The 26893-nt window shown below is 40.3% G+C and overlaps 3 protein-coding genes across 4 annotated transcripts; 2 read left to right on the top strand and 1 right to left on the bottom strand.

Annotated features, from left to right (window-relative positions):
* si:dkey-30c15.2 (uncharacterized) lies at window positions 1-5374 on the top strand. Its single transcript, XM_005470866.3, has 12 exons — window positions 1-111; window positions 234-277; window positions 1352-1415; window positions 1533-1664; window positions 3231-3335; window positions 3410-3459; window positions 3590-3715; window positions 3832-3877; window positions 4062-4133; window positions 4231-4384; window positions 4463-4545; window positions 4637-5374. Exons 1-12 carry the CDS (start codon window positions 79-81, stop codon window positions 4787-4789), a joined length of 1062 nt encoding a protein of 353 aa, XP_005470923.1. The 5' UTR covers window positions 1-78; the 3' UTR covers window positions 4790-5374.
* A 116-nt stretch (window positions 5375-5490) lies between these two features.
* neto2b (neuropilin (NRP) and tolloid (TLL)-like 2b) lies at window positions 5491-25600 on the bottom strand. 2 transcript variants are annotated; one of them, XM_025908908.1, is made up of 15 exons: window positions 25525-25600; window positions 17548-17641; window positions 14662-14751; window positions 14390-14446; window positions 14041-14193; window positions 13436-13684; window positions 13281-13328; window positions 12997-13124; window positions 9324-9425; window positions 8937-9063; window positions 8526-8639; window positions 7911-8041; window positions 7719-7811; window positions 7155-7630; window positions 5491-5732 (listed from the first exon to the last, which is right to left on the bottom strand). In XM_025908908.1, exons 2-14 carry the CDS (start codon window positions 17585-17587, stop codon window positions 7181-7183), a joined length of 1782 nt encoding a protein of 593 aa, XP_025764693.1. In that variant the 5' UTR covers window positions 17588-17641; window positions 25525-25600; the 3' UTR covers window positions 5491-5732; window positions 7155-7180. The 2 variants fall into 2 exon arrangements, with proteins under 2 accessions (XP_025764693.1, XP_013124090.1); XM_013268636.3 differs by lacking the exons at window positions 14662-14751; window positions 25525-25600 and having other exon boundaries at window positions 5491-7630; window positions 15620-17563.
* si:ch211-127m7.2 (cell cycle regulator of non-homologous end joining) lies at window positions 25189-26583 on the top strand. The gene is made up of 3 exons (XM_003440382.4): window positions 25189-25449; window positions 25548-25650; window positions 25846-26583. Exons 1-3 carry the CDS (start codon window positions 25352-25354, stop codon window positions 26164-26166), a joined length of 522 nt encoding a protein of 173 aa, XP_003440430.1. The 5' UTR covers window positions 25189-25351; the 3' UTR covers window positions 26167-26583.
* Window positions 26584-26893: the final 310 nt, after the last annotated feature.

Here is a 26893-nt window from a genome sequence, read left to right as displayed (position 1 = left end):
GTCACATTTTCATTGGCCTGTAATGAGAGCAGGTTATGGAGCTGTGCACATGCCGAATGTGACTTTTTACTTCTCAGGATGGAGCTAAATACTTTTCTGAGTGGAGCTCAGGTAGGCACTACATTCATTGTTTTTAATGGGCTTTAATCATTTTTTTTTTTAAGAAAAAAGAACTGTATAATAAAATCTTTTATCCGTGAAATGACTCAGGCATTTCCGAATTTTGCTTTCAGATTGATGTCCTCTCTACGGTGTACATAGTTTTACTCACTCCCAGGTATTCCTATGCACTTCCTCATATTATTATCATCATGAATTATGTAACAATCTGTTTTGCAAATATGATAATAGCAAACACAAGAAACTTTATTTTGCACGTTATTACCTTTATGACAGTTTCTCATTTTTTAAAATCAACTGAGACCAGCAGGGCACCATGCAGCGAATTCAGGGACTTTCTCTTTGTAGTCTCTCAGTTATCTTACATCCTCATTGTTTGATATGTTTGCATTTTAGGTTACTTGGTGTAGTTGATACCTGTAAACTTCCTTAAAGAACAATGATACTCCTAACCCTTTGTTGAAGAGTCTTTGTGTTTCTTTTTGTTTCTTGACAAAAGCAAATCAAGAATAGGGGAGAGAGGAAATTTTTAATGAATTACATTGTTTGTAATTGTTGTTGTTGTTGACATGGTGCCACATGTCTCAGACATGTGGCAACATGTCTGTTTACCCCAAAAATTTGTTTACCCCCAAAAAAACATGCTTTGTGATGTTAACCTGAATATAAGCCAATTTAGTCTATCACTCTCACTAAACTGAGATATTGTACTTTAGTCTTTTCTTTTCTTGCCACTTTCTATTTCTACTCCACCTCTCAAAAGGCAAATATTGAACTTTTTTTATTTATCTGCACTTATCAGCTTTAGTTACTTTATAAAATGATAAGTTCACCAATTTGCTGCAGAAAATTAAATGGGAATCATTTAATTACTAATCACAACTACTACTAATAATTATTGATATATATATACTATGTATTAATGCAACACAGTGTCATTTTTCTGGATTGCGGACTTCTTTTAATACTAATACTAATACTGAGTACATTGTTACAACACTTTTTAGCTAAGTAACATTTTCCCTGTAAGACTTCTGCTTGCCATAGAATGTGTTAAGGTTGGTTATTAGTGGTGATACCTGAATAAAGGGAATGGAAAGTTAATGTAACCTGAGCAGTATGCAGGCTCACTGTGGTTTGGATCAATGTTAGCTGTTCATTTCTTTTAAACTTTCCTTCAAATAAATACCTGCTGTCATTTAATAGTTTACATATTTCTTATTAACCTCAGTGTGATTGGGAGTTTCTCCGTCCTGGTGGTTTCCATAGCAAGATGGCAGCATCTAAAAGAACAGGTGAGTCGAGGTGTACGCATTACTAATGGATTATTTAATAAAATTAAATATTACTGAGCATAAGGAACTGTGTAGTTTGTCAACACTGCACAACCCTTAATGCAAACTGTTTTGCAGGTACACATCCTGGTGCAGCTTGCTCTCGCCGACCTCCTGGCTGCTCTGATCTTGATGTCCATGAGTCTCATGAACAAAATACCGACTGTCAACAGTATAGTCATCTGCCAATATGGCCTGCCGCTGTCACTGGTGAGCGATTGTTTATTTCATTGTTTGATCGGGCTTTTACCACCGCAAATAAATCATTAACAGGATAACCACGTTTTGGTGGGGAAGTAGTTTAATCTTACACGGGTCATGAAAGTTTAGGTGGTTTCACATTCCTTTTGATACTTCCAGCTATAATAATCAACATTTACAGAGTAAAGGATCAGATTACTGTCTAATAATATAAAGTTTTCTAAAGGCACCGAGGACATATCACGTAGTTCAAGAAGTAAAGTAAATCAAAAACATGTGTTCCTTATATTGCCTCTATAAAATGACATAGTGAGCAGTTTTGCTGTGTCACGTTCCCTGTTATGCAAACATGTCCACATTCTTCCCTCAGACCGAGAGGAGGAGCTCCACATGCTTTTCATAACAGTTGTTCTCATCATAAAATTCTAAGTGACAACGTCTATTGTGAACTCGGTTGACTAAAGTCTTCTGAGTTGTCGTTAGAATTTAGATTGATAAGCTTTAAGGATAGGAGATATTGATTGTACATAAAGCAACAGAAAAAGGAAAGAAAAGAAAAGAATGTATTGTAGGACCAAACTCTCAAATTCCTCCAGCTCAGATTGTGGAATTCTTTCAAAATGCAGATATGGAAAATATTTAACCTTTTTAAGAGTTCAATATAAAAAAAGAAAGAAAAAAATGGACTGACCTGGTTCCTAACTTAAGGTTACCTTATTTTGGGGTCCATGAGAGTCTTTATGCACTCCAACAGACTTATTAAATTCCAAATTTAGTTTACACGCTATAATATACATGCTATAAGACAGGGGTCTCCAACTCCAGGCCTCGAGGGTCGGTGTCCTGAAGTTTTTAGATGTGTCTGTGATCCAACACAGCTGATTCAAAGGGCTAAATTACCTCCTCAACATGTCTTGCAGTTCTCCGAAGGCCTGGTAATGAACTAATCATTTGATTCAGATGTGTAGACCCAGGGTGAGATCTAAAACCTGCAGGACACTGGGCCTCGAGGCCTGGAGTTGGGGACCCCTGCTATTAGATAACAAACATCCACTTCAAATACTAAAGGAGCATGGTTTTAAATCATTTTTACATCACCCTACATTTCAAAATTCAGCTAATGTCATTTTTATGTCTGCAGGTATGTCGGCAAAGGTTTACTGTACCTTACATTTACATTTAAATAAATAGCTGTATTTATACTTCATATCCTTCTTATACAAAGAAGCATGTTTAAAAAAGAAAAAAAATATTTCATTTCATTTTACAAGCAGCACGTGTAAAATCAAATAATAAAATGTCCTCACATTGCTTCATAAAGATCGTCCTCGTAAAGATAAAAGTCCTCTTGCACGTTTGTTGGACACTGGTCCTAAGAATCAGCATAACCAACTGGGAAATCTTCTTCAAGTATAAAGTTGTTGTTCTCTGAGAACCAGAGCTCATCAGTATTCACATAAATTATATTTAACTGACATTTACTCTAAGGTAAATATTACTGCTTGGTCTAAAATTACTTTAAAAACTTACTTTAAAACTGTCACATTTTGTGTTGTTCTTTGTGTTTTGTTCCAGACATTTTATTTCATTTCATTCCTGCTGGTGGTCGCTTATGCCTGGAAGTCAAAGAATGTAATCCAAGGATGGAGAGAAAGACCAGCGGATGATGAGGGGGATCTGGTGAGGCATTCGCTGCATCTGGTGATCATAATTTGTCCAGAAACCAGATTCACTGACATTTGCTTGTTTTGCAGAATACATGTAGAAGAGAAGAAATAGTCATACCTGTGTATGCCATTGTGTGGTAAGTTTTAACCACTTTTTAAAAAAATAAATGAATTAATAAATGCTTTAGTTTTTACCTAACCTACCAGATGGTATCCTTTGTGTGCACAATTTAATTCTTCTTCTCTATCTTCTGCCCAATATAACAGGATGATCCCACTTGCACTTTACTTAGCATATGTGCTCACTCCTTTCATGAAAGCTACTTCGCTGATTCCAGCCACCAGCGGCGTGCCAAATGGGGTCATCAGTAACGATAGCACGTACTGCACCAGGTGAGCACACAACCCAGAGATTCAGCCTCCTTCAAAATCTTTCAAAGACGTCACAGCTTTGAAATGGGTCTGTTCGCCTGTGTTTCTGACCTTTTTTGATTTTCTCTTTTTCACAGTTGTATTTTGTTCTTGCACGTCTGGAGGAATTCCTGCTCAGATGTTGTGAGTGTACAGCTGTCTTATGAAACCCTTTAACACACTTAGTTTTATCGAGGCCTGTGTTGTAGTGTGTGTGCGTATAGTCTCTGTTTAACAGAATAATAATGCTCTTTAGCATTGTTACATTTTGTATAAGCAATGCACTGTGCATGCATATTTTTGATACATAATTCTCTTTTGCCCACAGGAGACAATCCATGACGTTTTCATCAGAGCTTTTCTTTTCATTGTGGTGATACCAGTGATGGTGTCTTGCTCTGTGAGTTACTAACAATCACATTGCTGTAACATAACAAGCAAGTTTAAATACCAGTGTAATCTGATAAAACAAATATTTTTTTCCTGTTTTGGTTCAGATTATTTACTATAAGGTTGGTAAGTGGTATGAAAGACGAGATCCGGAGGGGCTTTTCCCAGTGGAGGGAGATGGGCGTTCAAGAAGAAGAATGAAAAGAGCAATTTCTACCGCAAGGAATATGGTGACAGTCATCCTAATCTGCTGGGCACCAGGTACACAAACGCATGCACAAAGCTAGTGTAAATATCAACTTTACGACAAAATTAAACTGATGTTTCTTCTTCTTGTAGCACTTTTCCTCATCCTGCTATCTACCTTGTTGATGAGAACAAACGTTGAACAACGCAGTTTATTTGGTTTTTATATGATACAGGTATGTTTTAGTTAAAGATTTTCAATGAGTAGGTTAAAATGTCATCGGCTGGCAGATTTGCAGGCTAAAGTATTGCTTTTGTTTACTGCAGGCTGCCAGCGTGTCTCTACAAGGTTTCCTGAACAGCATGGTGTACGCCTGGAGAAGGCCCAACTTCACGGAGGCCATTCTTGGAGAGAGCACACCCTTGATGGCCTATAACCACATGCCCTTTTTTGATGAGTCATTGAGGACCTCGTTTTAATGCTTTGGACTATAAACACATCGATGGACAATGTCATGCTGCAATACATCATTCTGGCCTCAAGAGCCCGGTCTGCCTGCACACTTTGGACTGAAAGGAGTTTTTTTGTGGACTGAAGATGAAAAAACACCGAACAAAGTGATGAAGGAAACTCAAAGACTTTAAACAAGCTGTTGCTGTATTTTCATTTTCAGCTGCTGATGCTGACGTGTACTAAGTCATAGTGCAGCAGCACCTTTTTTTTAGTACGGCCAAAAAACTGCTTGTATAGTTTTATTAAAGGTTTATAAAGATGTTATTTTACAATTACAGACCTATTTGTGTGTTTAATTTCTATTATATTATGTTTTACCACATTTATTTATTTTGATCAATAAAGTGCTTTTTATTCTTGACTCCACAGCATCGTCTGTAGTACAAGGCAATCACTGTGCTAAACACTAAAGACGTCATTCTTTCCAATCATAGTTACAGTATGCATTTTTTATAAACATTTTGTCTATCTCTGGAAACTCTCAATGGTGGAAAGACTGCATGCCAACCTGCTGCTCTAATGTAAGTTATCACCTGACCTACTGTACTGCAATCTAAAAGTAAACTTGACGTTCAGTTCTGGTCAAGCATTGTTGTTTGTTTACCCAAGGCCAGGCACTCACCTGCAGGTGATGGATATCATGAAGCATAAGCAAAAGTGTTTGTAGAATATTACAGTTTTAATTTGAAAGAAATCAGCATAACCAACTGTGACCAAGTAAAAACGTTTTTATAAATGAATTAAAAGTAGTGAAAAAACAACAACAAACAAACGATTATGTCCTTCAAACTATTTGTGGTGATTATAAGCACACAGGGCTTGTAACAAAAAAAAAAAAAAACAGACAAAAAAACCCAACTTAAACTTCTTTAGCTCCTTTGTGCAGATGTTTTCCCAGCGTTGATCAAACTGAGAAAAGAATGAGACACACCTTTGAAGATAGGCTTAACTATTGTCACACAGAGAGTTATTATATAGCAATAATCCTGCATCTCCTGTACCTTTTGACCTATTTCTCTGGAGTCATTTATTACCTGAGGTGTTCCAAATATCGTCGCTATTCATGGATATTGAGATAAAAAAAGAAAAAAAAAGACTGTGTACCGGAGCTGATAATTCATATTCCCTACAAACAAGGTCAACTTATGGAAGCATATAAAACAGAGTACATTATCATGACTGACCCATTTACGTTATCTATCACTTGTTTGATCATAGCTTTTATTGAGTACAAAGTAGCCAGTGCATAGAAACTTAACTGGAATTCTTTAATCGTGAGTTTATAAGTCTATACTTAGAGGTCAAATGAGAATTGTGTAACACTGTGTTACCAGCACACACACTAGCACTGAGAATGCACTGTCAGGCTTTTGTCTATGTCTATGCAGACAAACTATGTTGCCCCATTAATTATTGGTCCAGTGAATTTTTTTGAGGATGACAAATGAACCGCAGAGGTATGCTGACTACACAGCAAGGCTTTCCAAATGAGGTTTGTGCCAGCTACAAGGTTATGTAAGACGTTCTGTGGGAATTTCAGAGACACTGTGTGTAAGATCACAACACATAAAAACATTGGAATACAGCATTTTCTTTGAGGTCAGTACTCACACGATTTTATTTCTTATTAAATGGTTTAATTCCTAAATACAGTCCTTGCTAATTAACAGGACTATGTTGGCTTCTCCCCCACTGTGTTAACATCTGATAACCCATTGTTTTTAAGGACTGTAAAAAGAAATCTTGTTTTCTGGTTTTCATAAGGTCAGGTGTGTCACTGCAGAGTGACATAATTGTCAAATTTCCAACCTGTGTACCTGTTCAACGTGCCCAAAAGAGGATTGCAGAACAACCAGACTTTCCTTCAGCAAAACTAAAACCGACTTTAACTCGGAGCTGACTTTTCCTAAGTCAGAGGTGCGGAAATTACCTTTTTGTTTCCAATGTAGTTTTTTCACTAATACTCAAAATGTAATCACACTTCTTCTACACACTGACTCAAAACATATTTCCACAACATCTATCCGCGTTACAGTTAAATGTATTCAACAAAATACATCAACACAAGAACAGTATACAGCATTTTCTTTTACTTTCACTTTTACACCGGTGTCAGAGACTTGATAACAGCTCCCCATTCGCTGTTTCAGCATATAAGCAAATTTGGCAGTGCCTGAGGATCTTCTTGTTGCTCCTTTACAGAGCCTATGTTTTCCAGCCTTACTGAGAAGAAGGAAAGTGTACTTGGACAAGCCATTGGTTTACTTTCTTTTTCCTTTTTCCTGTAAATTTGAAAAGCCCCACCCCAAAATTGAGGCAGTGTTTACCTACCCTAACACATATCTCGTGTTTTCTCCTCAAAAGTCCATGGACAGGGATCTTTGCTGGGCCATTTCATAACCTCTTCGGCTTCCTGCTCTACGCACATACACATCATACCTCCCGTCCTCCTCCTCCTCTTCATCCTCCTCCATTACTCTGTCCTGCCGCCCCAGAGCTCTCTCCCCCATACCATGATGGCCCTGTATTCGGCCTGATTTCATACTGGGCCAGCTCTTCTTCCGCAGACTGCTGTTGAAATCTCTTAGGGGAGGCAAGGAGTTTTGGAAGTCTACTCTGAAAGCTGGAAGCTCCATGGATCCCCTTCCCAGGCCTTGTGCACCTAGGCTGCCTTTAATGGAGTTGATAGAGGCCAGAGAGCCACAATGGTGTTCGTGTATGCAGCGCGATCCTGACGAGGACCTCCTCAGCGCTTGTAGGGACTGGAGCTCCTCTGACAACTCCCCAAGGTCTCTTGAAGAAATCTCCTGTGAAGGACAATGTTAATAAATTAGTAGTTTTAAAACGATATAAACATGTACCAATAATATAATGTGTCAAAGCAATAAAACTGACCTTGTCTCTGAGATTAAAGAGTTCATAGTGAGGAGGGTCAAACACCTCCTGGAAGTCAGCACGAGGAAACAAGTTGTTCTTACGAACCAACACCTTTAAAATATGACAGGGAATCACTATTTTATTTGTAGTTTCTATGACAAAAATTTAGTGGGATGATGTTATAAGAATTCAACAAATTTTCTTAAATACCTTCTTACGTGGCTGCTTGACTTGCACCAGAATGGAGACAATTAGGAGTAACAGCACCACCCCCGTAGACACACAGATTATTGTCCCGTGAGTCTTTGTGATCTGGTGAAAAAGACCTTTGTTCTTTTTCTCTGGAGGATAGAGATGACGACATAAAGAGTTAAAAATATCAGAGGCTTTCAAAGGCACCGAGAGTACATCAGTCATTTACTTGTTCCCTCCCGTGTCAACACAATTCGTATCTCTGGATGCCAGGAACAATTCAAAGCAGTTACTAAAAGCTAAGGCACTGATAAACACCCATCCCAGCACTAGAGATGCTTAAGATCCACTTATTAGCCAAAAAGCCTTGAAGGCCTTTCAGTTGGAAACGCGTCAAAACGATGAGATTATGCTTTTCCTGCCAAGTGGAAACACATCGATATTAACTGTTCTGTAGTTGCTGCAGCCGGTGTGTGTGTTTCATAATGCTCCTCAAGGAGACTCAATGTGACACAACAAAGGCAGACATGACATCCATCATTTCACAAAGCATGACAGAATTACACAGCATAACACATCACAGCAGACCAAAGAAAGCATTTCTGCCAAAGTGCTTCAGCAGAATCGAGGTACCTTTGCAGTTGCTTTCGTCCCAAGGAAAGACACAGTTTTGTATGCCGTTGCACACCAGAGAAGTGTTGATGCACATGTTAGTGTGGCAAAAGAACGCACCGCCCATACAGGGTGCTAAAACACAAACACAAGTGTATATGAAGTATGTATACAACCTGACAAAGCATCGAAAGCTACAAGCAGAAAGAATGTGGCATGTCCTAGTCAGGGTATTTTATCAGAGATCCAACTATAAAATGCTTATCAAAACTATTATTATTTGCTATTGCTAAGACTCACTATATAAAGTGCAGTAATTAAAAGTAACCACCAAAATATGCACTGTATCTTTAATACATTTACTTTCCCATCGCAGCTGAAAAAGCAAAATGATGGGCAGGGGGGAAAGAATAATCTGAAGGAGACACTCACGGTCAGCAAAAGATGTGAACAGCATCCGGAAACGGCTGAGACGGCTTGTCTCATCAGCCCACATCCTCACTACTCCCACACCAGTGTCCAGCATAATGTCATTAGCTACTGTACTACAAAACTTGGCCTGCAAGAAACCACACACCACTTTCTTTTATGGATGTTGATGTGCGGACTCAATGAGGCCAAGGTCTGTAGAACAGTTGCTACATACTTGTGATTTAAATATGGCATTAAAAAAGGAGCATGTATGGCAAAGAAAGAAAGATAAATCCTGTAGCAGAAGAAGAACCTCAGACCTGAAAGCATAGTGCAATGTAATGCGCAACAAACTTAGTGCGTCATGCAGAGACAGAGTAATATTTATGATGTTATGCAAAGAATTACCTTTAGATCCTCAATGGCATTACTGCCATCATAAACAGCCACAAAGTTCTTCTTACATTCATTGGAGTTTTCCATCTGGTATTCCAAGAATCGCAGGTAAATCTGGAATGAGTAATGGAGAGGGAAACAGTGTACACTTTTCATTTTTTACACACAAACCAATTCCAAAAAGGCCGGGATGCTGTATAAAAAATGAATCCAATGATTTGTAAATCCCATAAACATGAAAAACAGGTCAACTATTTAAACTGGGAACAATATTCCTGCCATATCCATAGAGGCTTTGGTTTACCACACCGAGGCGATCGTGGCTCAAGAGTTGGGAGTTCGCCTTGTAATCGGAAGGTTACCGGTTCGAGCCCCGGCTCGGACAGTCTCGGTCGTTGTGTCCTTGGGCAAGACACTTCACCCGTTGCCTACTGGTGGTGGTCAGAGGGCCCGGTGGCGCCAGTGTCCGGCAGCCTCGCCTCTGTCAGTGCGCCCCAGGGTGGCTGTGGCTACAACGTAGCTTGCCATCACCTGTGTGTGAATGGGTGAATGACTGGATATGTAAAGCGCTTTGGGGTCCTTAGGGACTAGAAAAGCACTATATAAATACAGGCCATTTACCATTTACACCAGGCAAGACCCCAGCTGCAGGCTGGAGCTAGCAGGCAAGGACATACATGGAACGCTATCACCAAGTGGCTGGTAAAGTCTACAGGGCCTGGAAGTCCTGAGGTCAAAATGGGATACGCCCCCTAGGGAGGTTGAGGATGACTGAGCTAAGATCCTGTGGGACTTCCAGATACAGGCAGACAAACTGGTGATGGCTAACCAACCAGATATAGTAGTGATAGATGTAGCTCTATCGAGTGATAATCAGAATCAGAGTCAGAAGACTTTATTTAACCCCAAGGGGCAATTAACAAACAACCGAGCAGCATAATGCTGAAGATAAGGACAGTAAGAACAGGCAATAGGAGTGAAATAATAAATACACAGAATATACAGTTTTAAAATTACACAGTTTTAAAATTAAAGTGACTGAAAGGTGGATAAATAACTGTAAGTGACTAAAAGTGAATAAAGTGTCGGTAGTATAAGAAGCGTGTAGAGTAGTTTATGTTTATGGGTGTGGGAAATGGTCTTATCGGCTTGAGTTAAAAAGCAGAGTGGCTTTGGGGACAAAGGTGACTCTTCTCCTCTCAGTCCTGCAGGAAATGCAGCAGAGGCGTCGCCCAGAGGGGAGCCATTGAAATCCGGGGTGAAGAATGTGACAGGGGTCGTTGATGATTTTGGCTGCCTGTCTGAGGGCCTGTTGGCTGAAAACTTGTGCCAGAGTTCTTACAGGCAGGCCAATGATTTTAGAACACACTGATGCACTGTGCTGCAGTCTGTTCTTGTTCTGAAGGCTGAGGGAGTGGAACCACCAGGTGATGGAGAAGGTCATGATGCATTCCAGGAAGGCATAGTAAAAAGTCATCATGATGGGTGTGCTGACTCCAAAGAAGTTGAGTTTCCTAAGGAGGTATAGCCGTTGGTGGCACCTCCTGAGAATCTCCTCTGTGTTGGCAGAAAATTTCAGGAGGTTGTCAAAGATGGTTCTCAGGTATTTGTACTCCTCAACTACCTCCCTCCTAACAACATCAGGAGAAAGGAACACAAGAAGCTCGAGAAGTATCACGGGCTGAGAGAGGAGCTCAAGAAGACATGAAGGGTGAAGGCAACAGTGGTCGCCGTGGCAATCGGAGCACTCAAGGCAGTACCCCCATACGGGGCGAGTGCCTCCAGCAGATCCCAGGAACAACATCTGAGATCTCTGTCCACAAGATCGCCGTCCTAGGAAGCACAGGATGAGCTGCTGGCTTTTTAGGAAAGGAATGCTGTTCTGTTCATGCCTGATGTAGGATTCTAGCTGTTCAGCAGTCCTGGGGCTTTTTTGTTGTAATTTTTGCTTAATGATTCAAATGTTTTCATTTAGTGAAAGGTCTCTGCTGCAGACAGGCCGGTTTAGCATACAAGAAATTCTGCTACGAAGCCATGATGTTGACATATGCATGCAGTACATTTAGTTTTGTCTTGCTGAAATATAGAAAGCCTTATCTGAAAAAGATATCATCTACATGGTACCTTTACAGCCACTTCCATAGGTAATATTTCACTTCCATACCATCAAAGATTCATGTTTTTTAAGTCACCGCTCAAAACAAGACAGATGGTCCCTCTCCTCCTCAGTCCAGAGAAAGCAGCGCCCAAGTTCTCCAAAAAAAGAGTTTAAAATTTTGATTTGGCAAACTGTGTTCACAGACAGTGATTTTGGAGCTCATGCAGTTATTTACATGGCAGAAGCACACCTGTTTTTAAAACAGTGCCATCTGAGAGCCTGAAGATTATGGACATCTGTCATGTTCCAGAGTTTGAGCCTTATTAACTGAATACTATTATTTTATGATTCTTAGTTGACTGTTAAACTTGATCTTTGTGTATCTTGAGCCTTTCAGTTTATTTTCATTTGTATTCTGGTCTGGGTTGATTAAGCATAGTTGTTTCATGTTTATTTTCCTGGCTTTACCTTCATGTCTTTGTCAAATATGAGTGTGCTAAGGTCTTATCTCTGTGGTAGGTATGTGACTTCCTTTTTTATTTTCAACGCTGGTTGTCTTTTGTGTTTTATTTCTAGTTTTACTTCTGTTGTCTCTAATTTGTTGTTAGCTGTTCCTCATATCCTACCTCTTCCCAACCCCCCTGATTAGCCCTTAGTGTGTCAGCTTGTATAGACAGGCTTAGTGACTCCCTTTGTCTCTGTCTGTATGTTTATGTTTCTCTCCCTGTGTGTTCCCAGCTTTCAGTTGCCTTCTTCTATGGACTTTAGCATTTTTGGTTCCTGCTACAACTTCCAAAGATAGATGTCTGCCTGTCCTTGGAGTCTGCATTTGGATCCTCAATCTGCTAAACTATGACAGCATCCAATTATCACTTTCAGCTTTGTCCCTTGCACAGAGATTTCTCCAAATTCTCAGAATCTTTTAAAAATGCACTGTAGATGATGAAATATTTAAACTCTTTACCATTTAACATGTCCTCTTGTAAATAACATATGACTTCATAAGATTTGCAAAGCATTGCATTCTCTTCCTATTTACATTTCACAGCTTTTTACAAAATGGGTTTGTAATTCAGCTCGTTTCTGTTTGCCAACAGAAGACAGGTGAATCATCACTGATATAAATCATTTTGACTCAGCTTTACTGCACATGTACTTAAGCTGACTGTCAGATTATCAATGCACATGTATATAATTTATATGCATAAGCTGCGGATTAGTAGTTGCTTGATATTAAAAAAAGACACTTGGGATGCTTTGTTTTTCAAATAATGTAAAGAATATAGAAAAATACATCACAGCAGATATGGAGAGGGTGAAGGGTGAAAGCAGAAAGCAAAATAAGCTGCAGGCTGCAGACTCATCTTTCATTCCACTGTACTGTTTGTCATTTTGTTCCCAATGAATCATATCCCCTCTCCTTAAATTCATTTAGTTGAGAAGCAATATTTCTCCTTTCCTTTCCTTTCCTTTCCTTTCCTTTCCTTTCCTTTCTGCTTTTCCTTTTTACAGACTTTCAGTTATCACTCAATTGAAAACACAGAAATGGAGAACTGAAAATTTAACAATGTCATTTTAATATCTTACCCTGTTCTTTGTTGGGGCACGTATAGTCCAGATGCAGTCCACTGCCTGGTCTGGCTTCACTTTGTACTCTTCGTCCACCTGACTTGAACGGATCACACCATCAGCTCCAGACAGCTCAAACTGACAATCTGACCCAGAGACAGCGACAGTTGGCAAGAAACAAAGTGGAAGCAAAAAGGAGGACATGTGATCAGATGGAAAGTGACAAGACTTTATTTCGCATAGCAGTCTAAAGATGTACACCTGAAGCTGCATGAGATTTCTTATACATGCTGTTGCACTACCTGGGATGGGGTTTAAAAGTCCTCCCACATGCAGATGAAATTCAGGATCTTGGAGGTGAGAAATCAGAAGAGCAAAGAATCACTGGTCAGCAAAAAGCTATTTGTTTTTTGAGCAGTGTGAAAATGGTACATCCACCACACTGCATTTTAGTCACCTGCAGTAAAGCTGTACTGGACCTGGAAGCCAGTCCCCTCCAGCTCTTCATCACTGAAGAAGCGGATCCACATGAAGCGTCCACTGGACAGGATGAGTCCAGGACTGGCTGAGCCGCAGAAGCGATTGATGAGCGGGGAAAAACTGAAGGGACCGTCCCGCACTTCGATGTGGTCGAAGCGACATTCGAACGACGCCTCGATGTGGAAGACTTCGTCAAACATCAGCTCTATTCTCTGGCGAGGCAGGGCTGGGGAACGATTGGCACTCTTTTACTGTCAAAGAGGCGATTCAGGAATACAAAACGCTACCATAAAAATGGCAACAAGAAAGACATGCTTGCTCCTTTCAGATACTACTCTGTCTTGTATGTTCTTTATATATCATTACTGGTTGAAAAGTTAATGGACGATACATTAAAATAACACAGTTTTGTCTTTAATGACAAAAGAGGAAAATGAGGCATTGCACATAATAGGTTTTATATGTGTTGATGGCATCGGATTCCCGCAGAGCCAGTCTGAGCCAATAAAAGAATATGGCCCAATATCTGAACTTTTTTCACATCAGTAAAATGAGCAGGGCTGTGTGCTTCTCATCAGTTACCTTCCAGCACATAGAGGCACTCCTTGTTTGGAGGGTACGTATTTGGGTAGTTTGGGGAGCTGAAAGTGCCGCCATCAGTGGTTCGTACCCAGTTTCCACAGTGACGCTGTGGTCGTAGAGAAGGGTTAACTGCTTTCGATCCTGCACCTGCATCTGTACATTATGAAAACCAAGCAACACAAAGCATTCAAAACTACAAAAAATTATCCGGACAAAAGCTGCTGACATCTAAATTGCAGTTTTGGACACATTTGTGTAAAAAATAAATAAATCTCAAATTAAAAAAAAATATGGAAATGTATAAAGGAGTCCATTTGTCAAAGGAGCACAGTAAAGATTGTAATCTTACCTTTAATCTTTTGCGCCAGTGCAAATCCCCCCTCAATGAATAGGAGAAATATCCAGACTGTAGAAGTCAACAGTGTGTGAAATCACAGTAAGGAGGGGTACAATCAAGGAATAAAGGAAAAGAGAGAGCTTAGCAGGATTTGTTTGTCTGCGCTTTATGTTTCAGTACACTCAGCAGAATCCCTGAATGCATATATAAGGCAAGGGTGTGGGGTTCAAAGCTTGGGAGCGAGAGAACAAGCTGCTTCTACCATCTGCTTCCTTAACTCTTACTCTTATCTTTGCATCCTCTTTTTTTTCCGCCAAGATTTATGCTGGGTGAGAGGCAGGACTGCTGTCTGCCAAGAAGCTGTTCAAGGACATCTAATGGTAAATATGTATAAAAAAAGAAAAAAAAGTTTCAAGAAATCATATCTTGCACCACATTTGTACCTATTACATAAAATGTGACCCAAATAAATCATCTTGCCCAGGGGCACCAGTCTGCTTAGAACTTGCTTTGAGTTTTCACCAAAGTGGCATGTTGGCATGTTGCTGCACATCCAGGGACAAAAAGCAAAACATAAAATGGCAGTTATGATATAGGCTGTGGACGTTCGTGCTGCATGTTCTGCCTGTCACAGCTTGTGACCTGGGAAAAAGGCAGATTTATAACTTTTGACTCTGTTTTCAATTCATTACTGTTGTACAATAAGGTAAATAAGATGTGTGGCTGACTGCCATAATGCTGCATGTTAAATTTACTTGCAGCCCTTCCTCTGAGAACATATTAAGTGGGTGCTGAGGAGGAACAGAGGCAGCAACAGTAGCCCAAATCCTCCTCTTGCCCAGGCACTGAGCCACCAAACGCTGACGCAAAGGGGGGAAAACGGATTTCCTACTTTGATTTTTTTTTAAAGAAAAATCCGTGTTGCTTATTTTTTTTCTTACTTTTTAGAGTAACTGTGCACCGAGCAAGTGTGTGGAGCTGTTACTTCAGCACCACGAATCGATACACAAGAGAAACTTTCAAAACAAAGACAAAAACGTAGTGTACAGAGTCCCTTGCGTCATATATTCCGGGTTTTTGTGCACAAAGTAACTGCACAAACATGTCAGAAAACAGCCAAGAAAAAACCCCTATAAACCAGACTTGAGTTTTTAACAACTCTCTCTTTTTTCCCTCAGACATTTGAGTAAAGAAATTACGCGATCTGCTCTAAAGTGCAAAAATATGGATGATTTCTCTTACCTGCGTACATCCTCGCCGCTGAGCTCCTTTTCATGAGTTTTTCTGTTTTCAAACTTGTCCCTCACATCCCCTGTTTATGTCAGTAGTACGGATTACCGCACATTAAAACTACTGATTTAGAAAATCCGAACTTTCACCTTTCCATCCTAGTCGTGTTGGTCAAACTGAGAGCGGCTCAGGTGCGAAAAAGAGCAGATGAACTTCTGATTCGTCATCTGTCTGTTTGCACAGTTTTCCTGCCCAGCTCGGTGTATGAGACTCAGCCTCAAACAAACGGATGATCAGTCTGCAGCTGCTCGCGGTTTAAAGATTGAGCTCAGTTGGCGCTAGACTGGAGGGGAAAGATGATTGCGCATGTGCATCATCAGTTATGAGTATTGGTGATATGATAAACCTCCAATCGCCCGTTTGGCATGGGGATTAAATAAATTGGGATTTCCCATTTTTCAAATTTTAATTAGCTGATACTGGCCGCCGCACTCATTCTCCCAGACAGACAGACAGTCGCGCGCGCGCGCACACACACACGCACACACACGGCGGAGGGACCGTGCCAAAAAGCCCACTGAGCATAAGTCTGTCGGTGCATTGCTGTGAATTCCTATTCAGAGCAGAGAGCATGGACACATTGGCTCTAGCCTTCTCATTTTTCACCAAGGACACTCATCACCTAAAGCCCCAAAAAGCTGGCTATAGAGCCGGAGAGAGATGGAAATGGAAGCCAAGTGTAGGTGGGATAGAGATTTTCCTTTGATGTGTTAGCTTTTAGGACAAAAATACTAAAAACTACTCACCACATCCACTGGAGGATTTGTACTGTATTTTATAGGTGAATGTACTTGCTTTAAATCAGAAGCTCGTCACAAAAAGTGGGACATTTGCCAGTTCTCCCTTCAGTTGATCAGTTGTATCAAAACCTCCCTATTCTACTTGTTTTTCACATTCAATGCATGTTTACAACCAATCAAAGAAGCAGACAAATCTGAATATATTAAGTTGTTATACCATTTATGAATACTTTTAATCTGATACTGGAGGATATTCCTCAGACTTTCCTTCAGAAGCTACAGGGAAATTTCTTTAAGTAAAAATATAATTACTATCAACAGTTTAAAGTACTTCTACTTGTTATAAGTAATAACATATAAAAGTATAAGTTTTTAATATGTATTTAATCATTGGATCAATATTGCTTATTTAATAACATTCAAGCTGAATTAATGTAATTTTAGCTTTTTTAATCATGTGGGAAAACTATTATGGTACAAAGTTAATAGTACAAAAAAGCCTCAGTTTCAAGTACTATACAAACCCAATCACAAAAAAATCACAAAAAAAGGTGAGATGCTGTATAAGACATGAATAAAAAAAGAACTCAGTGATCCGCAAATCCTATTAACCTGTATCTTTTCCACAGTAGCCCATAGAAAACCTATCAAATCTTTAAACTGAGAAAAAGTAAGCAAGTGAAGTTTATTTGTAAAGCGCCTTTTGCAGACACAAGACAAGTCACAAAGCACAATCAGTTACTAATAATAAGAATCTCAACAGAAAGCTGTTAAATAATAAATGCTTTTTAACAGCAGGAGACTATTCCAAAGTCTAGGTAGCAGAGATTAGAAAGCTAATCTACAACAGATTAAAAACACGCCGACACGCCTCACAAACACGCCTCAAACCACAGAGCAACACAAACCAAAGCCAAAGACCATACTTATTTAATAGGTGGGTAAGAAAGTCAGCAGGAGATAAACGCTCGCTCACACAACATGTGGACTTTCACAAAGCTGCATCCTCTGGGCTTGTGTTTGAAAACAACACTTTCCCCTTTGACTGATTATAAAGTGAAGGTGTTGTCTCGGTGTTGCGTGAATCATTTATTATCGGCGCATGTTCGGTTGAGAAAGAGTGCTTAAACTCCACCTCACCCTGAGCCGTGTGAAGTCTGAACTCAAAGTGTCCACGCATACCTGCTGTTACACTCACAGCCAGTCCTCTGGTCCTCTGCCTGCTGCTCGTTCACTGAAACACATGCAAACAAGTACACATACAGGTACACTTTCACCACACATCAAGGGTATTCAAATCCACATCAGTTACCATAGCAACCAGACTTTAGTCTTGGCTGCTTCTTCTGAGGTAATCAGAGACCTAGAAAGCAGAGGTTTAAGGGGGTTTGACAGAGACGGGGATCAAAGTGGAACAAAAGGTGTGCTGCTGCTCCAGAAGGAGAAAAGCAAGCAGAAGTACTGTTGATTTCTATTCCCCTGTGAGTTACTGTAATGTTGAGTATTACTTCAGTAATACTCAATCTTTCTGATTTCCTTTCACATTACTACAATTCTGTAATTTTTCTCAGCTTTTAGAGCTTTCTGATTCTCTACTCGATAAAATCATTCTTAACCCGGCCGTGCATGTGTGGGCTCCATCTTCCATTAACTTATCAATGAGCTTACGAAATAGACTATTTAAAACAAATATAGTATTTACAAGTTTTCTTCTGTTATTCACAGCACATTTTGAGACACTTTCTATGATAACACAATCACATCTTGTTCTCATTGTCACGCTGAAGTGGACAAGAGGATGCAAAATGCTCAAAACTAGGATATTCAGACAGTTGCTATTCCATGAAAAATGGGCATCCGCCTAGGAAGATTACAAAAAGCTCAGGGACAGTCAGTAAAGAACTGTTGGTGAAATTTATTGGCCTGCTTTGAACTTTTTGAATAGAAAAGTAGAACAAAACACAAGTTGGAATGTTTTTCTTGTTTCAAAGTGTTTCTTATTTTTAAAACATTAGGAAGGAAGGAAGGAAGGAAGGAAGGAAGGAAGGAAGGAGCCTGTATGCCTGTAAAGAGTAGGGATCTGTTCTTTAGTACACTGCTGAAAAAAATAAAGGAATACTTTAAAAACATCACATGTCAATAGGAAAAAAAAATGCATATTTAATGATATGGAATGTGTTAGGAATTACAGGACGCCACAGAAACTGATGAAAATGAAAACGATCAACCTACAGACAGATGATTTCAAAAACACCCTGAAAGTGAAAGTGAAAAAATGATGCACCAGGCTAGTCCATTTCACAGCAAATAAAAATGTTACTCAGTAGCTGGTATGGCCCCCATGTGCTTGTATGCATGCCTGATAATATCAGTGCTTCTAATGAGACAACAGATGGTGTCCTGGGGGAACACCTCCCAGATGTGGGCTGTGGCATCGCTGAGCTCCTGGACAGTTTGAGATGCAACCTGGTGGTGTCGGACGTAGCGAAACATAATGTCCCAGAGGTGTTCTGTTGGATTTAGGCCGGGCAAACGCGGAGACCAGTCAATGGTATCGATTCCTTTAGCAGTACAATGTTCTCCACAGCTTCTCCAGACCATTTCACAGCTGTCACATGTGTTCAGGGTGAACCTGTTCTCATCTGTGAAAAGCACACGGCAGCAGTTATGGACCTGCCAATTCTGGCAAATATGGCAAATACCAATGGGGGTCCTGACGTCCCCAACTAGAGGATATCGGGCCCACAGGTCAACCTTAATGAAGTCTTCTTCTGATTGCTTAGTCAGAAACATTCATGCCAGTGGCCTGCTGGAGGTTGTCTTTGTAGGGCTCAGGCAGACAGACAATGTGCTGGGAGACCGTGGTACATATTGATCCTAGTGGAGTTGGTTTGCCTGTGCAACCTCTGAATATCTATATTCCATGTGGACTGAACAGCATGACAACAGTCATAGCACCCTCTGAACAGCTGTAGAGTAAGATTAGATAAAGTCCAGCTGGAATGTTGACATTTTTTGCAACATCACAGTGTTTTGACAATTAGATGCAAAACTGCAAAACTGAAGAAGACACACAAAAGAGGATAATGAATTCTAAATTGTTCGTTTGCAGGGCTGTGAGTTTTAATTAGCATTTTGACTAGAGTCTCAACGAGGCAAGTGATTGCTCTTATGAGCGTGTGATTACAGAGGAAATTAGCATCTTCAATTTGCAGAGTACACGGATGAGTGAGCCAGGTGAGTTGGTGAAATCAACTTTAGCTCATTTTAGCCTTTCTTTTCTCATTATGAAAAGGCACAAGCCCATGCACAATTTTGCAGTTTTATTAATCTGAATGAGCTATCATGGACAGGTTCATCTTTAAGGTCATGCATTACACACAAGGACGTTTCATGGAATTCAACAGGAACATGTAACAACAGGGTAAAGCAGTTCCAGTGGATCTTTAACCCTTTCCAAGCACAATACTGCCACAGAAACACGCTGCCTGGACTTGCTTTGAATCTATGCCACTGTTTCCTTGAGCTGCATGTCTGCGTGTCACCATGATAAACAACAGATTGATGAATTTCGAAAAAAAAGAAAAAGGCAGTTTTATCAGCTTCCAAGGGAAAGTTATTAAGATCCCACCACGAGCCTGTGATTGACAGGAAATCCCAATGGATTTGGCCTATTACTGCTGATGAAGCAGCACAGTAGCCTTCAAGTCTCAAGTTTAACAACGGATTACTCCATCCCAGCAACTCCTTATTTATCATCATAGAGTGGGGGGTTTTTTGGCTCTGGAGATTTTACGGCCTTTGGGCACTGGATGTTACAGCCGTAGATTATGTCACAACCAATCACCCTCACGCACACTCTGCGGCATTAAATCCTACACTCAGCCGAGGAGACCAACTTGCTCTTCTAGTGTGGGCCATAAAAATCTTTAATCAGCAGGCCTGTGGCATAATTGACCTTTTCCTTTTCTTTGTTCTTGGGGTATTTAAAAGCTGTCAGTCCAAAACCTGATCTTCACGGAAATGTAAACTGATGTTTAATCATCCCCATAGATGACGCGTTACATAAGAACCAGCTTAAGGTTCAAAGTCACGTTGACCCAGGAGACCCAGCCATTGACTGCGAACACACATGTCCCATTCCTAGAGAGATTTAGACATATGTGATATCAGGAAGCACGAAGCGCTGACACTAAACGTTATACTGATCTCAGGCCCACATGACAACAGATTAGAGAAAGAAAGAAGGGCAAGAAAAACGACCCTATTAGAAAGAATGTCGGAAAGAGAACTATAGGTTAAGCTTTTAGAAGATCACAGGGCTAAATTCATATAAAATCAGTTTTGGTTCTAAATATACCAAAAAACAGCCTTTTCTCTTTAATCTCAGTTTTGTGTTTTTAAGTTGTCAGTACTCTTCCTTCATTTCTGTCAAAATGTTAAAAGGAATTACAGATTAACGTGGGAAACCACATCGTAGCCACGTCATGATGAATTCCAATCAAACATACATATATGCAGATAAACACAAATAATAAAAAGAGTGAAAGGCTGCATTCACACATCCGACGCGTAAACACATCCAGAACTTGGAAAATGGGAATGACTGGCTCCATTATGTTTTGTGGCAACATCCAAACGCGACCTGAAAGATAAAAACTTGTCTCTGCTTTTCCTTAAGTGTCAGGTTTTCTTCTTTGTGTTCTGCTACGCACACAAAAAAAGAAAAATGTTACATTAAGTATTGCCAGACCTGCAAACATACTCTTTCATGGTCCTGTATAGATTTGCAAATTCACAGCTATGCCATAGCGAGAAGGCGTTGTGTCTGTGCCAACAGATAAGATCATTCAATGGAAAATTTTCATTCAATTTAAACATTCTGCTCTTCATAAATCTTGCTCTCTGGAGCCATATGGCCAATCACAAGGAGGGCTTCTGAGCCAGATGGCCAATGGCAATGACCCTTACTCAAATCAGGGTTAATCTCAGGAAGACTACGATAAGATTACTCTGCTTCATACCAATTAGAGCAAGAAGAACATGTGATTGACAAGCCTATGGAAAATCAGATATTATATAATTACACTTCTACACTGATGAGCCACAAGTTTAAAACCACCAACAGGTGAAGTAAATAACACTGTTCACCTTGTTGCTGGGAAACCTTAACTCTTGGCATTTGTATGGCTGATACTTTGACACGTGTCAGCCATCTAAACATTGCTATAGATCCAGCCCACCTCCCGCCATGGCACTCTGAAAGTACAATGCACCTCGTCATACAGCTAGGACTGAGATCACAATGATGACGCAGCCTCAAAACTCATCAGATCCCGGTCTGACTGACTCCAAACTCCCAGTGCCAGACATCACAGGACATCCCCAGAGGTTTGTTTAAAATGATTCGACTTCACAAAAATCTACCGTGTGAAAATTTAATATAAGAAGATGTTACAAAAAATTAAGTGATTAATTAAAAAAAGAGGGTTACTACTGAAAAAGACATTTAAAAAGTGTTTAACGAAATCATGGTGGTGATATTCAAGTTTAGCACATTTTGGGCATGTCTGACCCACAAATTCAGCAGGCTAGAAAAGCAGCGACAAGATTTACTCTATTGGCAAACAGAAATCTTCTTAGCACAGCCTGATCTGTGGATGTGGCAGCAAGCCTGGAGGAGGATGAGTCCAATACTATATTAGGGTCTACACAGATTTGCATGCGTGTGTCTTTACGTTTAAATCATTTTTATATGATTCTTTTGATTTTGCAGTGATGCCACTGAGTTAATGATGATGACAAGTTGTAAATACCATGCACAGGGTTAGTGAGGCGTTTTAAAAGTGACAAATTGAAAGCAGCTCAGTGAGAGTGCTGTCTGAAACCCTCGTGCTTTATCGGTGGCCTTTTTTTCCCATAATTCATGCTTGGTGGATTTAAAAGCTATTCCAAATTAGAGTCACTAATACAGTTTGTTGTTAGTTAAGAGCCCCTTTTCAGTGCCATCTGTAAGAATAAATAAAAATAATATCGTGGTAGATTTTGAGGATTTTTCTTGCCAGTTCAGGCTGCTGGTTATTGTTTTTTTCTTAAAATGCAATGAACTTAAGAGCTTAAAGGAAAATTACATTGTGAACACATCTTGCTGTTAACATGCTGTTTGCCTTGAGATTTCTTTTTGTGTCCCTTTTTTCCACTTTTTAATTTAGTCAAACATACAAAGCCGGTCCTTGTAATCAAAGCCTAAGCGCTTGTAGGCAGGGGCTTTAGAGACATAATTAAAAGGCCAGAGTGAGAGAAGGCAGCTTTGGTGTACAAAGTGACAGAAAGTGAGAGTCTGATACAAGGTTGTTTAGAACATCAGTGATTTAAAGAAGAGGATAAAAGGACAGAGGGAGGAGAAAGGAGTAGAGTGAAAGAGCGAGAAAGAAATGTGTCATGCAGCTGGACAGATTATCTACTGATGGCCCATAAGATCAAGTCACACATGGCTAGAAGTCATCAGCACTCCAGCATGTCCAGATTGCATTTTAACAGCTACAAGCATCTAACTGTATCTCTAAAGTGGGAGGACACAAATCAGAAAGTGGTACTGGTTTATAAAGATTACTATTATTTTATTTATTGTTTTAGCTTACGTAAATGGCCTGTATTTATATAGCGCTTTCTAGTCCCTAAGGACCCCAAAGCGCTTTACATATCCAGTCATTCACCCATTCACACACACATTCACACACTGGTAATGGCAAGCTAAGTTGTAGCCACAGCCACCCTGGGGCGCACTGACAGAGGCGAGGCTGCCGGACACTGGCGCCACCGGGCCCTCTGACCACCACCAGTAGGCAACGGGTGAAGTGTCTTGCCCAAGGACACAACGACCGAGACTGTCCGAGCCGGGGCTCGAACCGGCAACCTTCCGATTACAAGGCGAACTCCCAACTCTTGAGCCACGATCGCCCTACGTCTGCTTTTTTGTGCTTGAATCTGCAGAAGAGCTGAGACAATAGAAAGTCCTGGGCAAGAGATTGGAAATTAGATTAGACCAGACTTATAACACTCTTTTAATCACACTAACAGTACTTTTGATCCTGATTACTTCCAGCAAAATAAAGCAAGCATATGTGAGCACAAGTAAGTGTGCAATGATATGGAAAGAGAAAGAGATTTGCAGAGATTTTGTGTGTACTGTATATAACTGTGCATTTTTTAGAACACATAATTTAACATTTGGACCCATGCATTTGTGTATTAACTGGAGGAGCACGAGGATCATTAACAGAAATGTGCCACTAGACTAACGGTTTTCAGTGATAGTGGTGCATTTTTGAAGTGCGTCTGTAAGCTTTCAAACTCAGTCTGCTATCAGTGCCATCCACTTACCATAAACTGAAGTGGAAACAGCTAAGCTACATTTCTTATTGATTAAGTACTGGCTAATGATGTTTTCCTGATGTTTATTTTTACTGATGTTTTTATTGTTTTATTCGTAATAGTGTTCACATTCTTCTCTACCACTTTTAGAATTGTTTTATTATTTTTTTAAGTTATTTGTAGATTCACTTATTTATACTCCTCAAAAACAAAAACAAAAGAACTGGAATGGTTTTAAAGGTGGAGGCCAGTGATGTGTTTTTCCTCCTCCTAAGCTGACTGTATGTTTGTTTGGTTGGTTGGTTGGTTGGTTGGTTAGGGTCAGTGTCACTACTCTCTACAGAGGTTGCACAGGCAGACCAACCCTGCCAGGATCAATATGTACCATTGCCAGAAGGTTTGCTGTGCCTTTCAGTACAGTCTCAAGAGCGTAGAGGAGATTCCAGGAGACAGACAGTTATTCTAAGAGACCTGGACAGAGCTGTAGAAGATCTATAAGTCATGAGCATGACCAGTATCTGCTCCAGAGCACTGCCAGAGCAACAAAATGACCTCCAGCAGGCCACTAGTGTGAATGTCTCTGACCAAGCAATCAGAAACATTCATGAGCATGGGGTCATGGCCGAACGCCTTCTAGTGGGCAGGACCAGTACTGGTGCCGTGTGCTTTTCACAGATGAGAGCAGGTTTACTCTCACCCTTTTTCAAAACAGATTCAGTAGTAAGAACAACAGCTTAATCTGTGTCAAGATCAGTTTTGACAATACAGTGCACCATGTACCAAAATATTAATGTCAGATAAGGGGGAAGAAAGGAAAATATGGAAGATACTGTACAAACACTGGCTACTTACCCTCAAACTGAAAATTTACCTTGTGGTTTTCATGCCTCTGCCCACCACTCAGGTTGGGCAAAAAATGTTAGTATCATATGATGCTACTGGGAAGTTTGCCTTTAACCTTTTTGAAATAAGTGTTATGATGTCACGATTTTGTCTTACTTGAATTTTTGTTGATCCTAAAGTATGGGAAAACACGTGTTCTGTGAGTTCACTGTGACTTTTGAATCTTGAAGTCAAAGAAATTTTCTCAAGGTCCTTTCAGATATTGTATCTCTGGGACAGACAGTGAGATTACATAATGTCTTCATTCATGAGTGCTGAAATAAAAAGCAAATCTAGAAAGTTTTAAGCTCAAAGGGCGTGGTGGGTGAAGGTGGGGGTTAGATTTCTTACAGGCGTTAGATGAAAAATAAAAAAAAAAGTAGCGCTCTACCGCCATCTAACGGACAATAAAGTCTGAATCGCTAAAAAAAAAATGCCGTTTGCTAATCCTTTGTTGTCGTGGCTGTATGGTGCCATTACATCCTTGTCCGCTAAGTGTCGCTAGCAACTCTGTCAGCTCGTGACATCACGGTTACGCTCTGCTGTGATTGGTTGTTTTAGGGTTGTCAGCGGCACCAGAGCTCGTGCAAACCGTGTTGTAAACAGTAAGGTTAGCCTCGTTTCATTTCACGTGATGTTGCGGCAGACTTTGGAAGCGTTGTAAAGCTGCGTACGTAAAGAGAGCGGTATGTCAGGAAGACACAGGTCGCTGCCTTCATGGATGGCAAAAAAAGAGGAGAAAAGCCAAGAAAAGAAGCCACTGAAGAGAAAGCGGAAAGCTGCCAGGTAGTTATCGTAAGAAACACGATCGGGGTCGGTTTAAGGCCCCATTTAAAGCTCCTTAATTTTTTTTAAACTTACCCAATCCACTGATATGTTCCCAGGTCTGCTTTCTACTGTATGAACGAGCAAGAGCTGGTAGAAGCAGCTGTTTCCTATTTCACAAACGGCTCATGTGAGGACCTGACACTCGTGACTCGCCAGCAGGTGGTGCTGTTTCTCTTTTCAAACATTTGATTTCCTCCCCCACATGCCCTATATAAGTAATATAATGATGTTTTAACATCACAGTCCATTATATCCAATATTACTGTATGCAGTTAAACTCTTAATCATCACATGTGGGTTACTCTCTTAACCGTCGTTTAATATTTGCTTGATCTTCCCTTCACCCACACCCAGGGTAAACAAAAAGCAGTGGACACAGTTAAGAAGATGGGGAAATCCACAAATTCACAGCTGACAGCAAATCCAGTTGCTGCAGAGGAGTCCCCATCAGACTGCACTGAAGATCTGGACATGACGTATGTTTCAGAAACAGACTTGGACATTACAGAGGTGGAAACATTACTGTACACCAGCAGCCCGCAGCAACAAACACCTGAGGGTCAGCGTTCAGGAACAGTTGAGAATGTGGAGGCTGGGAAGACGAATGAACCACCGCAGACAGCAGCAGAGGACAGCGATGCCTTACGCCTTGTACGGGAAATTTTTTTCAGCTGATTAACTTATTTGACACTAAAAAGTTTTTGCATTAAACTGAAAAGTGTCAGTTGGGGGAATGCTTCCTAAATTACGAATTCAGGTGAGAGTCCAGTCAGTACTTGAGGACACATAGCTCACAGCTCATCCATAAAGAAAAAGTTTGGAGAACGGATCCATTAATTGATGTCTCAGAGAGGTACATCCCAGCAGCGCTTCACAGGACTACATACGGAGACAAGTAATTAATTCACCAAAGCTTCTGCACTGAAATCAAATTTCAGCGCTTCAGTCTATGTTTCATTGGTATCATCTAGCACCTCGTGTGAGGGGAACTACTTATCTTACAGTGTGACAGTTACTTAAGTGTTGTGTTTGTTTTTTTGTCACTTGGGTCCAAACTCTAATTCAACATAAAATTGACAACATGGCATTTTTTTAGGTTTACTGAAGGTTTTAATGAGGAAAAAAAAACACAACGGTTTTTGTTTTCACATGCATGACACTGTATATGAAACTGACAGCAGTTGTGGGTTTTTCACCACAAAGGTTTGGTGTTAGAAATGTTTCCACCAGAAGACCTAACAAGTTGCTGCTAGTACCCTGAGCATGGTACTGTTGCAGTACAAGTGCCCTTGCTCTGTGGGGAGAAACTTGAAAAAAGCCTTGCTTTTGCATTAAACTGGGTGTAATTAAAGCATACTGTTATTCATGTGAAGTAACTAGAAATTGTAGTTACAGAAATCAC

Source organism: Oreochromis niloticus, linkage group LG7, assembly GCF_001858045.2.
Source record: "Oreochromis niloticus isolate F11D_XX linkage group LG7, O_niloticus_UMD_NMBU, whole genome shotgun sequence".
In the NCBI taxonomy this organism is placed as follows: domain Eukaryota; kingdom Metazoa; phylum Chordata; class Actinopteri; order Cichliformes; family Cichlidae; genus Oreochromis; species Oreochromis niloticus.
Note: the sequence above shows the minus strand (reverse complement) of the source record. Positions and strands in the feature narration are given on the sequence as shown.

What these genes read in the sequence shown, in the direction of transcription:
- si:dkey-30c15.2 (XM_005470866.3), top strand. Translation starts at nt 79, where the DNA reads ATGGAGCTAAATACTTTTCTGAGTGGAGCTCAG. An exon ending in ATAGTTTTACTCACTCCCAG is followed by an intron (nt 278 to 1,351) that starts GTATTCCTATGC and finishes TATTAACCTCAG; the next exon opens with TGTGATTGGGAGTTTCTCCG. An exon ending in CCTAATCTGCTGGGCACCAG is followed by an intron (nt 4,385 to 4,462) that starts GTACACAAACGC and finishes TTCTTCTTGTAG; the next exon opens with CACTTTTCCTCATCCTGCTA.
- neto2b (XM_025908908.1), bottom strand. Translation starts at nt 17,587, where the DNA reads ATGCGTGGACACTTTGAGTTCAGACTTCACACGGCTCAGG. An exon ending in ATGCCATTGAGGATCTAAAG is followed by an intron (nt 9,064 to 9,323) that starts GTAATTCTTTGC and finishes GGTTTCTTGCAG; the next exon opens with GCCAAGTTTTGTAGTACAGT. An exon ending in TCTTTAATCTCAGAGACAAG is followed by an intron (nt 7,631 to 7,718) that starts GTCAGTTTTATT and finishes TGTCCTTCACAG; the next exon opens with GAGATTTCTTCAAGAGACCT.
- si:ch211-127m7.2 (XM_003440382.4), top strand. Translation starts at nt 25,352, where the DNA reads ATGTCAGGAAGACACAGGTCGCTGCCTTCATGGATGGCAAAAAAAGAG. An exon ending in AGAAAGCGGAAAGCTGCCAG is followed by an intron (nt 25,450 to 25,547) that starts GTAGTTATCGTA and finishes ATATGTTCCCAG; the next exon opens with GTCTGCTTTCTACTGTATGA. An exon ending in CACTCGTGACTCGCCAGCAG is followed by an intron (nt 25,651 to 25,845) that starts GTGGTGCTGTTT and finishes ACCCACACCCAG; the next exon opens with GGTAAACAAAAAGCAGTGGA.